The following is a 17304-nucleotide window of genomic DNA, read 5'->3' as shown; positions in this document are numbered from 1 at the left end:
CAGGGGATGTCAGAGTAGCTAAGAATAAGCATAAGCCCCTTCCAAAGGCCAGTCTTGGTAGCTGAGCATTCCCAACAGGACCATTTAGTAAGAAGGTTCTAGAGGAGGCAACTGTGCTTCAGGAATGTGACTCATTGGATGACCTTTGAGGTCCTCTCCTACTCTGACATCCTGTGATGGTTCTGAGGCTCTCACAGGCATCTCTTCTCTGGGCTAGATGCCACTAACCCTTCAAGTATTCTTCCCATTACATCCATCCTGGTAGGGCTGAGGTCCCAAAGGCAAAGAACTTCATAACACAACGAGACAGCAATATAGTTTCCCACAGGGTGGTGTGGGAGCTTATCCTCTTGCTCCCTCTGTACCTCCCCCAGCTCAAACCACCCTGTGGCCAGGCAGGAACAATGCTTGGATGAACACGAAGGCACCAGCTACACCTTCCATCTTGTCATTGATCCTGCCAAGAAGTCTGCAGGTCCTCTGGGCTACACCATCTACCCTACCATTGTGGACACCTGGTTACTACCATCTGATCTACTGCTAACTCTGAGGACACCCGGACCTTTTCATCCAGCCTGAAGCTTAACTCTTTTTACGTATCATCTTTCCCTTTAAAATGTTAACTCTTTGAGAGCAGGGACTATCTTGATTTTCTGTCTGTATCCTCCAGAGGGCTTTTAACATAGTAAGCATTCAATAATTTTTTTGTTCATTTATTCATTCCTTATTCCCAGGCCAGTAGGATTAGAGGACCATAAAGTTAGAAGTTAGGAGACCTTAAGAAGGTCATCTAATCTATCATCCCTCATCAATCAATCAATAACTGAGGCCCAGCCAGGATAAGTGACTCTTCCAGTACCACACAGCTACTGAGTAGCAGTGCCAGAATTTGAACCCAGATCCTCTGGCTCCCGATACATTTTGACTCTGTACCAGGCTGCTTTTCAAAAGTCAATCCCAGGGAAATGGACCTTGGAAGAGTGTAAGGAGCCCCTTCCCTCTGCCTTCCAAGACCTGGGGTAGATCTGTGTCCCCATAGTCACCTTTCTGAGATTCCCAGAGAACCTCAGAACTCCACAGGCTGGTATGTCCTCTAGATGTCTTGGCCCGAACTCGGGCTACATAGAGGTTGTCAGGAATGAGGCTGTCATACCCAAGGGGAACTCGGGACATGGAGGAGTCCATTGTAGAAGCCACCTGTTGGTGGATTGAAAAGAGAGGTCAGATCACTGCTGCTTGGATGCCTAGGGCTGAACTGGCCTCACCAAGTAGACATTACATACCTCCCATGACTCCCATTGTCTCTTGTAAGCCACCTGGAACGTCAGTCCCACCAGAGATGACTGGGGGCTCTTGCTCCAGCTTCTGGGCATCACCCATGAAAGCAGGAAGCCTTTGGTTTCATTCTTCACAATCTTGAGATTCTCGGGGGCAGGAGGCAGAACTGGAAGCAGAGAGTGGGAGAAAGTAATTATTTCCATGACCTTGCTTGAAGACACAACCAAATTCCTAAAGCCACCCTTTTTGTGAACAAAGAATGGGAAACAACATAGATGATGCCCACTGGCTGGGGAATGGTCACACAAGTCACATTCCATAAACTCAAGTGGTTCTCACTGGGCTGGAAGAAGTGATGAGGATGTCAGAAACTGAGAAGTGTTGGGAGACTCTTAGAAACAAGAAGTTACATGGCAAAATTAACAGAACAGGGAAAACAATATGCTGAAAGTGATAGCAACAAAACAAATTTAAGAAGAAAAATTTTAAAACAAATGAATAGACATGAAATGAAATATGCTGTAAGTAAGGGCCAAGTGTGGCTACAGAGAAGAGGTTAAAAAAATGTGCCTCTCCCTCTTCTTTGCAGATGGGGAGGACTATGGGTGTCAAATAAGGCATATGATGCCAGACTCAGTTGATTTAGTTAGTTTGCTGAATTGTTTGTTTTGTTTTGTTTTGTTTAATTTTTCTTCTTGTTTTAAAAATTCCCTATAACAGGGGATGGCTTCTTGGAGAAGAGGGGAGGGGAAGGATATCTTCAAAAATGAGATGAGGTAAAAAGAAATGAAATTAAAACTATTAAAGTTTTTGTTTTTGTTTTGAAGAACTGGGTGGTATGAAGAGAAGAGACACTAAATTCTGTTCCCTAAGTTTTCAATGCAGCCCCAGGTCTAGTGTGAGAAACCTGGTTTAAGGAGTTGCCTTCTCTCTGTACCCTGGAAGCAGTCATTGATCAAATGAAATTCTGGGAGGTGGGGTGCTTGCAATCAGTGACAGCCATGATTTCAATTCAATAATCTTGTCTTAGCCTGCACCCATGGATACAGGTCTCTTCCGACTCGAAGTCTGATCCTAGGAAATTCATCCTAAGGGATTAGTGATCGTTATTAATAAATATGTCCTTCTCTGAGTTTGATTCTTTTATTTTGATAAGTTTGATTTTTGCCCAAGGCTATGATGGTGCCAAGCTTGGAAGGGAGATATCTTTTGCCCACTCCACCTCAACCAGCTGCCATACAAAACCACCCCCATTCTCAGTCCCAATCCCTACATCCTGGCTCCCCTCTGGGCCTGCCCGTGCGAATCCTATCTACCCAGGAGAAGGAGCCCAGAGAGGAGCAGCCTCCTTTCCTTCCCTCCCTCCCTCTTTGCCCCACTCACCATTCTGGGTTAGGTTGATGCTAAGCTGGAGCTCCAGTGGTTGATCCGATTTGAAGCTAAAGATGTCGACCTGACTTGTAACAAAAACATCCTGGTGAATGAAGCAAGTCCTGGGTATGCAGGATTGGAACTGGCAGGTGGGCAAGGATGTGTTCTGCTCAGAGTCACAGAAGACTGGCTTTGATGGCTCGTTACTGGTGAAAAGAGGATACAAATGATCCATGGGATTCCAGCTCAACATCTGATGATTTCTGAGCTCTTTTCCCAACTAAGAGAAGCTAAGACTGTGGCCAGGAGCCCAGACAAAGAATTCAGATGCTGTCTTTTGGCTTTGTTTGTATTGCCTGGCACGTAGTAGGTACTTAATATGTGTTTTTTGACTAATTGAATTTGAAAAATTAGGAGGGGCAAATGGAATCAGGTTCAGGGACCACTCAGCCCCAGATGCTGTCTCTAAAAAGGGGTGGCCACACAGTAGAAAGGTCTGGTCATATTCTCCAAATTAATCAGGCTTCAAGAGTACGAAAATCCTTGATTTCCCTCTGAGATATATTTAGGAATTCTCTCTTCTCTTGGAATCTGCAGTATTGTGGAATGAGCACTGGTTTTGGAGTCACACACATGGTTTTAATGCCCCCTCTGCTGTGGACTGATTGTGTGGCCTTGGACAAGTCACAATCTCTGAGTCTCACTTCATTCCTATGAGGTCCTTGCTAACCCTACTTCTAGATTCTGTGATCCTTTTTTCAAGTGGTTTATGGGGATTATAAGAATCTCCTCTAGCAGCACAACCACCAATGGAAGGAGCTGGTTCCATGCCCACCCACTTTTGACATGCTTTGAGAGGTGCCTTAGGGTATTTTGCATAAACTAACTCAGCTGCCCCAGAGGAACATAGGGAAAGAGGAAAGTAAATGGGAAAAGAGTAGGAACAGCTTGGCGAATTCTTTACAAATTCTGGAAAAGGTACTACTGAGGGGGAATGTATGCTATTCAGGTGCTCAAAGAGGATGTCGAATTGAAATTTATGATTCTATAAGGTGGATGTGATCGAGGCTAGGGAAAAGGTGATCAAGGATAGGAAAACCCTCTAGTTTCCGTTCCCTTGAAAGTAGATTCAACCATGTTTTAAAAATCAAATTAAGAAATATTATTATTATCACTGCTCTTCAAAGAGAAGACTCTTCAGTCATTTTCAGTTATGCCTGACTTTTGATGACCCAATTTGGGGTTTTCTTGGCAAAGATACTACAGTGGTTAGCCATTTCCTTCTCCAGCTTGCTTTAGCATTTTAGCAAATCCAAACACTAACCCTCTTTCATCCTTCTGGGGCACAACAGATCCTGAGAGATCTCTCCTTCATTTAGACTTTTTCTCTCTCCTCTCCCTCTCCAGACTCCATCCATCCTAGCCCTGGGCCTGGCCCTGGAAGAGAGAGGTGCCTTCTTCCCTCTTCCTTCTGGAACCCTGGGGACTCAGATACTCACTCATACTTTTGGCGGAAAAGAGTCAGGTTGAGGTAGTGTTGGGCATCGGCAACCTCCTCCCACTGGCAGATAATCCTAGTCCTGAAGTCATTATTGCAATTTAAGGTCTGAAGGGGAATGTTTTCTGAGAATCAAAAGGGAAAGAAGAAGACCAATCGTTACTTTCTCATCCACCATCCTCAGTTACAGCATGACTCCTTCTTGCCACCACCATAACCAGGGACCTCTTCCATGATTGTCAATTTTATCTACACTCATTAGTGTACATTTTATCTCTTCTGATCGAATGGAAGCTTCCTGTGGGCAAAGATTGTTTCATTGTTCCCAATGTCTAACACACTGCCTGGCAAGTATTAGGTATTTAATAAATGCTTATTAACTGATTGGTTATAAGAGCAGTCAGTCAACAAGCATTTATTAAATGCCTACTATGAGCCAAGCACTCTGCTAAGCTTTTAGGAATACAAAAAAAAAAAAAATCAGTCCCTTCTCCCAAGGAATTCACTGTCAAGATTCTTCCAGAATTCTCTAAACTCCTGATTTCCAGGCTGATAAACTTCTCTAGAGAGGACTGTGGGTCTCTGAGGATACTGAGGCTACTTCTTCTCCTGTGCTCCAATGTCTTTGACATTACAAACCTCCTTCCCTAGTTCTGTCCACCTTTCTCTTGGAGCCTAGGAAAGCGTACCCCACTGGGGAAGCCAAATGGTTATGGAACCACTGTCTCTGCCCATCTCCCTTCACCTTTCCAGTAATACCTGGGAAATTCTCCAGGAATTATGAAATGCAGACATCAAACATATTCTTCAACTTCCTTGAAATGAAAGGAATCTGGGGGGGGCATGAGATGATTCCCTTGGAATGTACCCAACGGTGAAACCATTTACCTCTCCATGGCCCAACCTGGGAACTCTGCTCAGGCTCTGGCAGGGACATGACAGAAGGGAGGGCAGACAGAACAAAACAGATGTGCACACACCCGCGCGCACGCGCATACACACACACACACACACACACACACACACACACACACACATGCACTCACAGAGAGAGAGAGAGAGAGAGAGAGAGAGAGAGAGAGAGAGAGAGAGAGAGAGGATATCTGTGTTGGGAAGGATAAAGTAGAAGGGAAAAGGGAAAAAAGATTGGCAAAAAGGTAGCTTATAGTATCATAGGATTTAGAGGTGGGAGGGGCCTTAGAACAGGAAAAGTCAAAGCTGGGAGATGCTTTAAAACAGGGGAGTTCAGAGCTGGGAGGAGCCTGAGAACATAGGAATGTCAGAGCTGGGAGGGAACCACAGAACAGGGAATGTAAGAACTGGGAGGGGCCTTAGAGCATAGGAATGTCAAAGCTGGGAGGGAACCTTAGAACATGGAATGTCAGAAGTGGGAGGACCTTTGGAAAACAGAATGTCAGTGGCAGAAGGAGCCTTTGAGACCATCCAATTTCCTCATTTTCCAGATGGGAAAACTGAGTCCTAGAGAGGTGAGGTGATTGATTAAGGCCATGCAATCAAGTGATAAACAAACATTTCTCTGGCACCTCCTGTATGTCAAGCCCTGTGCTAGGTGCTGGGGGCAAAGGCAAATAGGAACCGGTCCTTGCTTTCAGGGGATGTACATAATGTTAGGGGAGTTAAGCAGCAAAGCCCTGGCTCCAAAGAAGACCCCAGAATCCAGATCCAATGAGTATGTGCCAGGGAAGAAAGGAGAGAAGGAGTGGGAAGGAAGGTCCTCAGACTGGAAAAGAGGTAAATAAATTTCCCTGAGTAAGAGGAAGGGAAAGGAGGAGAAAGCCCTGACCTTGGATGTCGCTCTCTGTGGAAGCCCAGGATACAGCCAGAAGGATGTTGAAGACCCCCCTCCAGACCCCCTCCATCTTCAGGGCCCAGCTGGGCCAGGATGAGTCCAGGAGCACAGTCCCTGTCCTAGGGCTCAGCTGGAGGCCTGGGTCACCTCTTTGCTCACAGCTTGTCCTCTTCTCTCACGGGGACTCACAGGGTGGGTTCCATTTCCATGGGATTCTGGCTCATTTCCCCAGGGCAGAAGCCAGCCACTGTGACCATGAGGCCTGAATAAAGAGAAGTTAGTTGTGTGCAAGGCCCTACTTGAGTCTACTCTGGCCTGCAGCTGCAGAGACCAGAGGGGAAGAGAAAAACTTCTTGCTGTCATCTAAGACACCCAACTCCCTTCCCCACACCCCTTCCCCAAGCCAGATGAGGATCTAAGCTATACACCAAAGACCACCTTCTTCTCCACACTGGAATAAGCTGTGAGAGTGTAATAAACAGGAATAGCCAACATTTATATAGCACTGGGGCTGAGTGAGGTTGTGACTTCCCAGTATCACACTTGCTAGTATCACACAGCTAGTATCAGAGGTAAGATTTGAACACAGGTCTTTCTGAGTTCCAGACCACCACCATTCTAGACACTGCCTCACAACTGAAATGGGAATCTAACTGGATTCAAATCCCAGTCTTGTTGCTTATTAGCTATGTGACCCAGAACAAGTCTCTCAACCTCTCTGACCTTCAATATCCTTTTCTACTAAAAAAAAAAAAAGGGATTGGTCAGGGGTGGGGAACTGTCAGCCTTGAGGCCACATGAGGCCCTCTGGGTTCTCAAGTGAGAGCCCTTTCACTGAATCCAAACTTCATAGAACAAATCCCTGGGATTCAGATTCAGTCAAAGGGCTGCACTTGAGGACTACAGGGCCACATGTGGCCTCAAGGCTGCAGATTCCCCACTCCTGGATTAGATAATCTCTGAAGTCCTCTGTAGACCTAGAATCCTATAGTCCTACAAGAGAAACACATTAGGGAGACATACTGTCTATAATTCGATAATTTGAGACCTTGGGTAAGTCACTTCCCTTTTTCCTCATTGTGTTTCCCTATCTATCAAGTGATAGAAAGAGCCTGGTGCTAGGTGACCTGGCTAATTCAGTTCTTTTTATTATTGCAAATTGAAAAAAAAATAAGGCTAGCAACTATATGTTTATCTAATCATTTTATCCGTGTTTTTATTTCTTTGTAAAATGTAGGGAAATCTTTGTCTAATGTTGTATTTAGTGTTATTTGTAGATTCTGCTACCTTGAAAGATTTCTAAGGGGAAAATGCAGTCAGCCAGAAAGACTGCAAAAAAGCTTGAAATAGTTCTCCCAGATGCTAAACTCTCTGTCCCAGCAAGAAGACTAGCTAGTGAGACTAACTCCCTCTTTAGGCTTTCCATGGGAGATTAGGTTAAAAAAAACCATGCAAAATCCTTTTCCTCTGTCATTTCAGCCCTAGCCATGTTGAGATTATGAAGATAAAGTCAGATAATCAAAGAAAGAAAAACTTTTGCCTAGTCTGTAGCACTGCTAAAAGCACCTTACTAGATTTTAAAAGTTGGAGATCAATCATTTTAAGACTGCCAGGGAGAATTCCTGGGATTCTGGGTAATTTGAGGAACTCACTTCCTTCTCTTCGTCCCATGTGATAAGGCACTTAACAGAAACTTAACATATGCAGAAATATCTACACTCTAGAGAGTGTAGAATTTGTTTTAAGGAAAAATAAGAATTGAATTCTATAAAAATTTCAGGGGTAAATAATTCTTAGATCACTTTACCCCTGAAGAGAGATAAACCTATTGTTTTAGTGTAGTGAAGGAAAACAGCTAATTTAAAAGTAATCTCAGAGTGAAGAAAAAAATAGGTATTTGGTTTGCATTTTATAGCTGCCTCTTATTAACCTTTTTTTTGACCATGAAAAGAGAAAATCTTGTTTAAATCAGACAGAAATTAAAAAATGAGTAAAACATAATTAAGGAATGGAAATGGTGATTTAAACTGAAGAAGGATCCCTTTTCAGAGGAAGGGCTATTAGCCTCAGAAAATTTATTAGCTATGAGATCTTAAGCAGCTTATCTCTGTTTACCTCAGTTTCCTGATCTGTGAAAAAGAAAATAATCATGGTACCTACTTCCTGGGTTATTAAGGATCAAAATGATATGATTGTGAAGTAAGTCAGGGGGAGTGAATGACGCATGGCAATCACAAATAAATGTTGACTATTATTATTATTTCTTTTATTGGATGTAATTGTTCCATGGGGGCAGCTAGGTAGTGCAGTGGACAGAATGCTGGGAATGTAGTCAGGAAGATTCATCTTCCTGAGTTCAAATCTGGTCTCAGACATTTACAAGTTGTGTGTCTCTGGGCAAATCACTACCCTTGTTTGCCTCAGTTTCCTCATCTGTAAAAGAGCTGGAGAAGGAAAGGGCAAGCCACTCCAGTATCTCTGCCAAGAAAACCCTGAATGGGGTCATGAAAAGACAGAAAAAGAATTGTTCCATACTTGATAACTCTATACTAGGTTCTAGTATAAAATGCCAAAGGAAATAAGATTAATGGTAAGGTAATTTGGAAATGCATTTGCATTACTTGACTGGTAATTAAATTTTGTTTCATTTTTTAAATATGTGGTATCATATGTATTATTGTACTTCTAAATTCTCTCATATTGTGAAATTGGGGAAATCCTTGTATCCGAAATGCTCCTAAAAAAAAAACTTAAAAATTTGGATGGTGTTAGCTTATGAATTGAGCTTTTTTGTTTGTTTGTTTGTTTATTTTTGGCTAGGCAATGGGGTTAAGTGACTTGCCTAGGGTCATACAGCTAGTAAGTGTCAAGTGTCTGAGGCCAGATTTGAACTCAGGTCCTCCTGTCTCCAGGGCCGGTGCCTCCTAGCTGCTCCTGAACTGAGCTTTCAAATGAATGTGATAAAAAAAAAATAGATATTTGGATAGGATTCTGGGAAGATGGCAGAGTAGGTCAGAAAACTTTCAGCTCTCCAAATTTCCTCCGCAAAAAAGACAGAACATCACCTCAGAGCAGCTGAAATAAACACAAGGTAAAGCATTTGTCCTCCTAAGACAATTTGAGAAGACCCAGAAAAGACCCCCACCTCCAGGGGTGGATGTATGGCCTGAGTGAAGTGCAAACACCTCCAGGCAGATTCAACAAACAATAAGCCCTGGGGACAGAGAGATTGAGAAGCAGCCTCAGCCTTAAAAACTTTCATCTGGAAGGCAGTGTGGGGGTCTGATGGCTGAGTAGAAGAAGATTGAAGGACCTTCCATTGTCGAGACACCAGGCACAGCTGTGCTGACCAGACACGTCCTGGGCTGGGCTGCCACTGTGTGACAGGAGGAGCTAGCACACACCTAGTCAGTGCAGTAGTGAGAGGCAGGAACCGTGTAGGCACTTGAAAAGGAGCAGCGTCCCTGGTTTCTTTTTTTAGAGGAGTTTTAGGGAAGAGAGGGTAGTTGTAGTTTGCAGCCACTGGAGAGACCACGGGGAGCAAAATCATATGTGGGACAGGGTGGCTGGGGGCCCTACGCATGGCTTAGGAGTGGAGAGGAGAGACCAAGGTTGGGCCCTGACAAAGATCTCAGAAAATAACAGGAAGAAGGACCTGAGACTCGGGGCATCATTGCCCATACCTGGGGAAGACAACTTGAATACACGAATAGCTGCTAAAACAAACAAACAAATGATTAAACGAATGAATGAACAAAGAAATGAGTAATCAAAGGATAAAGAATCCAACCATAGATAGCTGCAGTGATGGTAGAGAGGATCTGGGTTCATATTCAGAGGAAGATAATGGAGCTTTAAAAAGCCACTCCTTTTTCAATGAGAAACATTAAATGATCCCAAGCACAAAAAAAGTTTTTGGAAGAACTTAAAAAGGACTTTAAAAATCAAATAAGAGAGATTGAGGGAAAGAATTAAAAAAAAAAATAAGAGCAATCCAAGAAAATCATGAAAAGAGAGTCAACCAACTGAAAATAGAGAATCAAAAACTTAAGGAAGGAAATAATTCCTTAAAAACTAGAATTGGGTGCACAGAGCACTGGCCCTGGAGTCAGGAGAACCTGAGTTCAAGTCCAGCCTCAGACACTTGACACTTACTAGCTATGTGACCCCGAGCAAGTCACTTAACCTTATTGCCTAGGGAAGAAGAAGAAGAAGAAGAAGAAGAAGAAGAAGAAGAAGAAGAAGAAGAAGAAGAAGAAGAAGAAGAAGAAGAAGAAGAAGAAGAAGAAGAAGAAGAAGAAGAAGAAAGAAGAAGAAAGAAAGAAAGAAAGAAAAGAAAGAAAGAAAGAAAGAAAGAAAAGAAAGAAAGAAAGAAAGAAAGAAAGAAAGAAAGAAAAAGAGAAAAAACTAGAATTGGGTAAGAGGAAACTAATGACATTCTAAGACACCAAGAAATCATAAAATCAAATCAAAAGAATGAAAAAAATAGAAGAGAAAGTGAAACACCTCATCAGAAAAATAACCGATCTGGAGAACAGATGAAGGAGAAATAACGTAAGAATAATCAGACTACCTGAAATTATGAAAAAAAAAATATTGATACAATATTACAAAAATTATCAAGGAAAATAAACCTGAAGTTCTAGAACAAGAAGGCAAAGTAGAAATAGAAAAAATCAATCAATCTCCATTTGAAAGAAATCCTAGGAACTTACAGGAATATCATAGCCAAGTTTCAAAGCTCCTAGGTTAAGGAGAAAATATTGGAAGCACCAAGAAAAAAATAATTTAAGTATCATGGAACTACAGTAAGGATCTCACAATACCTAGCAGCTGCTATGTTGAAGGACTGTAGGTCTTAGAATATTATATTCCATACGGCAAAATATCTGGAGTTACGACCAAGGGTAACTTACCCAGCAAAGTTAAGTATAATCCTGAATGGAAAAAAACAAACAGACATTTAATGAACTCAAAGACTTTCAGGTTTTTGTGGCAAAAATTCCAGAACTTAAGGGAAAATTCAACATATAACATCCAGGAGAAATGTAAGGTAAACATTAAGGACCAATTATAAGGGACTCGATAAGGTCAAATTCTTTACTTCACATATGTGAAAATATTAACAGTACTCATGGTTGTCATCATTATTTGGGCAGTTTGAAAGAAAGGTGTGAGCTGAGCTGAGTATGATGGGGTGATTCTAAGAAAAAGCTGTGTAGAGAGAGATAAAAAGGAGTAATTATCTCATACAAATGAGGCATAAAAGGAAAAAATGATACAGAAGAAGTCAGTAAGGGAGGAGGGCAGGTAGTGCTGGAACCTTACTCTTATCAGGAATGGGTTAAAGATGGAACAACACGTATATCTAGAAGGGTATAAAAGTCTTCTAAATTCAGAAAGAAATAAAAGGGCAAGGGGATAGGGTAGGGGGAAAGAATAAGGGAGGGACTCTTAGAAGGGTAGGTAGGTTAAGGAATAGGAGGGCAAGGTAGTGGATAAAAGTAAAGCAGAGAAGTGAGGAGGGATAGGGCAAATAGGATGAGAAGGATAGTGAGGAAAAATAGGAAAGAGGAAAATGCACAACAAGTAATTGTAGCTTAGAATGTGAATGGGACAAATTTACCCATAAAACAGAAATGGATGACAGATTAAAAATTTGAATTAAACGATATGTTGTTTTCAGGAAACATTATAAAAATAAGAGATACATAGAAAGATAAAATAAAGGACAAGAGTAGAATTCAGTATGTAAAAAAAGTGGGGATAGTAATCATGATCTCAAAGTTAAAGTTAAAATAGATTTAATCAAAAGTGAAAAATAGATAAATTACATTATGTGTCAACAATTCAATATTGTTTTAGACCATTTAAAATACCTAGACAGCATAAAATACCTGAACATATACCTACCAAAACAAAGACAGGAATTTTATGAACATAAATATAAACCACTTTTTATACAAATAAACTCAAATCTAAACAATTGAATGAATAGTTATTGTTCATTTGTAGGTAAAGCCAATATAATTTTTAAAATGACAACTTTACCTAACTAATCTATTTATTCAATGTCATCCCAATTAAATTACTAAAAAATTGTTTTACTGAGTTAGAAAAAAAATAACAAAGTTCATTTGAAAGAAGAAAATAAAAGCATGGAAAGACTTGGACTTATGAAGGAAGATGCTATCCACCTTCAGAGAAACTGATGACAGGAGAAAATAAGCATAGTACAATCTTACATAAATGTGTATGAGTGTATATGTGTATATATGTGAATGTTTATAGATATCTATACATATATACATATCTCCACACAATTAAGTGGATATATATAATCTACACACTTAATTGTAGCCTTCTTTAGGGTGGTAGTGGGGAGGGAGGAGAAAAAAAAACAAAGTAAAAAGTACACAGCAAAGAACAAGAGAAAATCGACAAAGAAGCAAAGAAAAGCTAGGTAACTTTGAAAACAATGTGTGGTAGTTATTACATAGGTTTTCTTGAAACAGAAATTTATTATTTTATATTGAATCCTCTCCTGTGGTCTCCTGTGGACATTGCAATGGTTTTTCCCCCTTTTCTCATTTTGTATTTAAGTTTAAAGTAAAAACTTACAAAAACACCTAGATATCTAAAAACTATTAAATATTTGCTGGAGTATATTTTGTTTCAAAACATAATAAGTTACTATAAAAAAGAGTGAGCTTTCATTTGAGAATTTTTGGCTATCACTTATAAAAATTATGAAAATGTGTAGGGTAGTTTAAAAATGCAACTTGAATATATTAATATGAGTTATCTATCAATTATTTGCTGTGTGTCTGAAACCCCAGGATGAGGTTTGTTTTAATTTATAAGTAAAGGATGAATGAAATGTAACTGTTAGGGAAATGTGAGAAGTTAATAATATTCAAACCCTAAGTTGTGGTTAGTGGAATTTTGCTATTTGAGGAAAAAAACCCTTGAGACTATAACTTACTATTATTTTGAGTTTTGATTACAGGAATAGTTGTCTGAATTGTCATGAGGCCAACAATAGGAAATGGCATGGGCTGCAGTCTGAGAACTGCTATAGGTGTATGTCTGTCCCTGGGAAAGGTTCGACCATTCTGGAAAGCAATTTGGAATTATGTGAGAAAAATTATTAAACTCTTCAGATACATTGATCCACTGATGCTACTAGTGAATCTCTGACTCAAGAAGGTCATTGACCACACAAAAGATCCCAACAATGCTCATAGCAGCATCATTTGTGATATCAAAACTCTTGAAACAAAATATGTGTACAATAGCTGGGGAATGGCAGAACAAAAGAATGATCTATAAACATAATGGAATATTTCTGGACCATAAGAAATGACAGACATGAAGCATTCATTGAGACCTGAAAAGGCTTCTATACATCTGTACAGAAAGAAGAAAGCAGGGCCAGAAGAACAGCATACAAAATGACCATAAGAAGTCAAGATAAAGGCAACAAACATTGTTTAGCTCCTACTTATGTGCCAGGCACCATGCTAAATGCTAAAGATACAAAGAAAGGCAAAGAACAAAAACAGAACCAAAAAAAAGCCAGTCCCCTGCCCTCAAGGAGATCACAATCTAATGGGGTAGACAACAGGAAAATAACTAAGTATAAATAAGATATGGACAGGATGAAACAGATATAATGTTGGAGGGAAAGCACTAGGGTTGAGGAAGTCCAAAAAATGTTTTTTGTGTAAGGTTGCATTTTAGCTGAAACTAAGGTAGAGATGAAGAGAAAAAGAGTTCCAGGCATGGAGGACAGCCAGTGAAAATGCCCAGAGATGAGCATTCATAACAATATAAATTTGTAACACTGTAAAATCAACATTTAACAAAACTCTGGTCCGAGAGAAGAGTTAATCCTAGCACAATACTAACAGTGTGAAAGGGCTCATCACTGCTTTCTCTCAATGGTTGATAAATGACCTGTTTTTCAGGGAATGTACTTTGCAAGAGGATTTGTTGAGAAATGTTTGCTGTGGTAAAGCCAAAGTCATTACTGTGAGGCAGTGTGGTTCATGGAAAGAGCCCTGACATGGATTCAAATCCTGAATCTGATACTTTCTTCCTATTACTTTGTATTATTTCATGCAATTGACTTAGCTTCGAGGGGTTGCACTAGATGACCTCTGAAGTCCCTTTTACCTGTGGATGTTAATAATGTAGCACTTTGAGTTTCCAAAGAGCTTTACAAAAATTTTTCTTGTTTTATCCTCACAATAACTTTGGAAAGTAAATGCTACTATTATTCTTGTTTTACAGATGAGGAAACTGAGGCAGAGAGAGGTGAAGAGACTTGATCAGGGTTATACAGCTAGCTCAGTGCCAGAGGCTGGATTTGACCTCAGGTCTCCCTGACCCCAGATACACTCTATTCACTGTGCTACGGGGATGCTAATACCTTCTTTTTTCTCATCTAGATGGCCTTTGAAGACCCTTCTGTGATCTATGACCCTTCTGTGGTCTTCCATGACCTGTGATCTTGAAAATACATTGAATAATGATAATAATAATGATAACAATGATAATAAACTGACTTCCCTACCTACTGGGATCCTAGGTCAGTCCTCTAGAGCTAAATGAACAAAACAAGATCAAGTCTTCTTCCACACAACAACCTTTCCAACACTTAAAAGACATCTATTATGTTCTCTCCTCCCCGAAAATCTTTTCTTCTCTTGGCTAAGCAACTCACAGAGGAGAAAATAATTGGGTGTTCTCCTTGGCTTTAGATCCAGGGCCGTGGTAAGTCCCCTAAAGTGGAGCCAGAAAAATGTGGAAGGAACTGGTAGTGGGATTTATGGGTAAGAGGACTCGATCTACGCTTACGCTTGGAGATCCACACCGAGAAAAACACTTTGCCATCCGCTACCTGAATGACCTCAGGAAAGTCGTGGAACCTTTCTGGCCTCAGTTTTATCCTCTGGAAGATGAGGAAATTGGACAAGATAACCTCTCAACTACCTTCTAGATCTAGACTTGTGATCCATTGATCATTTTATGTTTTATAAACACACACAGACACAATGTAGCCCAAATGTCCCCCCTCCCTTTCCTCCTTTCCCTGCCTTAAGGGGATTTGTGAGCCAAAGTGACCTCTGGATCTTGAGCAGGGGAGTTCTCTTAATTCCATACCTCTTGCCCTGTCATATCTCCCCATCTGGCCTTTACCACAACTCAATATAACACAACACAACACAATGAGTATTGATTAAGCATGTACTGTGTACAAAGACCTGTACTTGCTGAACACAATTTAAATAAAACCTGGTAAGCACACACACACACACACACACACACACACACACACACACACACAATTGTAGAATATCAGACCTAGAAGATCACCTAATTAAATTCTCTCATTTTACAGGTGAGGAAACTGAGGCACAGAGATGGATTCTGACTCAACCAAGATCACACAGCAAGTTAGTGGCAGAACAAGGATGAGAGCCCAGGTCTCCAGACTCCTTGCTCACTGCTCTTTCTTCTATGCCATACACCCCACCCTAACCCCCCTGTCAACCTTTATGGGGAAAGATTCCTGAGATTCCTGATCCCCAAACCAAGCCTGAATGATCAGGTTCTCAAAAAGGTCTAAGGTGAGGGCAGTCCAACCTGGCATTGAAAAAGAGGATGCTTCTTTCATCATTTCTGCAGGCCTGCCCTGCCCTAGGTGGTGCCCCAGCCATTCCTAACTCCCAAGAAACAGAAAATGCTCACCCTGATTTTCCCTCAGCCTTCCCTTCTCACCCTTCCCTCAAGTATTCCCTCCTACTGAGCCACCCTCCCCCAGCTTAAGACAAAAAAAAAAAACCCAAAAAACCCAACAACAACAGCAAATTCTACCTGTTCTGGAGCAGAGAAGCTGGCCATCTGACAAAGTCAGGACCCAGAAAGACTGGCTTGGAACTTCCTATTTCTCTGATACTTAATCCCCTGACTTGGGGCGGTTTGGAAACTGATAGGCAGTGGGGGAAGAGAGGAAGTCGTAATTTTGCAGAAGCTTTGTTTCTGAATAACTTTTTTTTTTTTGGTAATCAACATAGAGTTATTCAAATAAGAGGAAAGGCAAAGTGGCTTTTTTTATTTTTGGTTGTTTGTTTTGTCTTTTTTTTTTCCTTTTCTGGAAATGAAGGATAAAGTTGGCTTTTCAGAATAACCAATATCTATCAGTGAGACTGACTGGTACCTATTTGGAGGCAGTATCTCATAAAAGAACACTAGGGCCTAGGGAAATGTGATAGAATTCTGGTACGAATATTTACTAGCTGTGTGACCCTGAGCAAGTCACTTGATTTATGTGAGCATCAATTTTCACATCTGCAGAATGGGGATAAATGTTATCTACCCTGCCTTTCTCTAAAGCTATCTTAAGAAGCAAAAGCAGAAATGGATTTGAATATCACTTATAAAAATGAAGCACTCTAAAATTTGGAGGTGGACGGGACAACCAGATATGTGATTTCAAGGGCAGAAATTCCCTCTTCCAATGCAGGTCTCAGCAACTTAAAGTCTTAAAGAGTTGCCAAGGGCACCGAGAGGTGGTGACTTGCCTAGGGCTGTGCAGCCAGGGTGTGAGGTCTTCCTGACTCCAAGAACAACTCTTTCCTCTACACCCTAGTTGTCTCACACTCTAAAAATGAAAATTAATTTTAAAATGTGATTTAAAAATCCCACTAAAGAAAATAAATTCTGAGTCATTCCTCCATGATCCAGTTGAAGAAAGACCATGGTCTGGGTGGGAAACATGGCAGGACCTCCAGTATTCTAAAGCTGGAGTTACTAGAAAGGAGAGTTGAACTCAAAACTTCAATTGTGCTCTGACCAGGACAGAGAAGGGCAGAGCTGTCCTCACTCTCATTCCCCACTCCACAGTTTCATCCCTGTAGCTCCAAGCGCTGTATTTGGGGTCCCATGTTGTCTCAATGTCACCACTCTTTCCCCTTCTAAGCAATCACAGACCAACCCTTTAATAATTCCTTCTGAAGTTTCATCATAAACCAAAGTCAAGCTCACTGGCCTATTGTTGGAAGAGTCACCCTCCTCCATTTTTGAAGCTCAGGACAACACATGTGTGTTTCTAATAATGTAGCATCCTGACATTCTGGCCTAAATCCTGGGTTGAGCATTTTCTGTAATATATTGAATAGTGGCTTCCAATGAGCTTACATTCTTAAGGTGACAAGGTTTTGAGTTTTCCTTAAGACTTTCTAGTCTCTCAGAGGGAGGGCTAAAGTTTGAAGCTAGAGTATTTTAGGGTAGTTTGGGTCCCCCACCCAGCTATCCCTCAAATGAGGGCTAAGAAGTCAGT

At 41.0% G+C, this 17304-nt stretch overlaps 1 protein-coding gene across 2 annotated transcripts in view; it reads right to left on the bottom strand.

Annotated features, from left to right (window-relative positions):
* Positions 1–15947, bottom strand: part of CSF2RB (colony stimulating factor 2 receptor subunit beta) — a 33178-nt gene extending 17231 nt beyond the window's left edge. For both annotated transcript variants that reach the window (XM_020982505.2, XM_020982506.2), the window contains exons 1-6: positions 15840–15947; positions 5952–6219; positions 4149–4272; positions 2662–2855; positions 1284–1444; positions 1044–1197 (exon numbers count right to left, since the gene is read on the bottom strand). In XM_020982505.2, the coding sequence (XP_020838164.1) occupies positions 1044–1197; positions 1284–1444; positions 2662–2855; positions 4149–4272; positions 5952–6027 (709 nt within the window). In that variant the 5' untranslated portion in view covers positions 6028–6219; positions 15840–15947. The remainder of the gene's footprint in view (positions 1–1043; positions 1198–1283; positions 1445–2661; positions 2856–4148; positions 4273–5951; positions 6220–15839) is intronic.
* Positions 15948–17304: the final 1357 nt, after the last annotated feature.

This window comes from Phascolarctos cinereus, unplaced genomic scaffold, assembly GCF_003287225.1.
Source record: "Phascolarctos cinereus isolate Bilbo 61053 unplaced genomic scaffold, phaCin_HiC Scaffold_1;HRSCAF=81, whole genome shotgun sequence".
NCBI lineage: Eukaryota > Metazoa > Chordata > Mammalia > Diprotodontia > Phascolarctidae > Phascolarctos > Phascolarctos cinereus.
The sequence above is the reverse complement of the archived record's forward strand: the minus strand, read 5'-3'. Positions and strand labels throughout refer to the sequence as shown.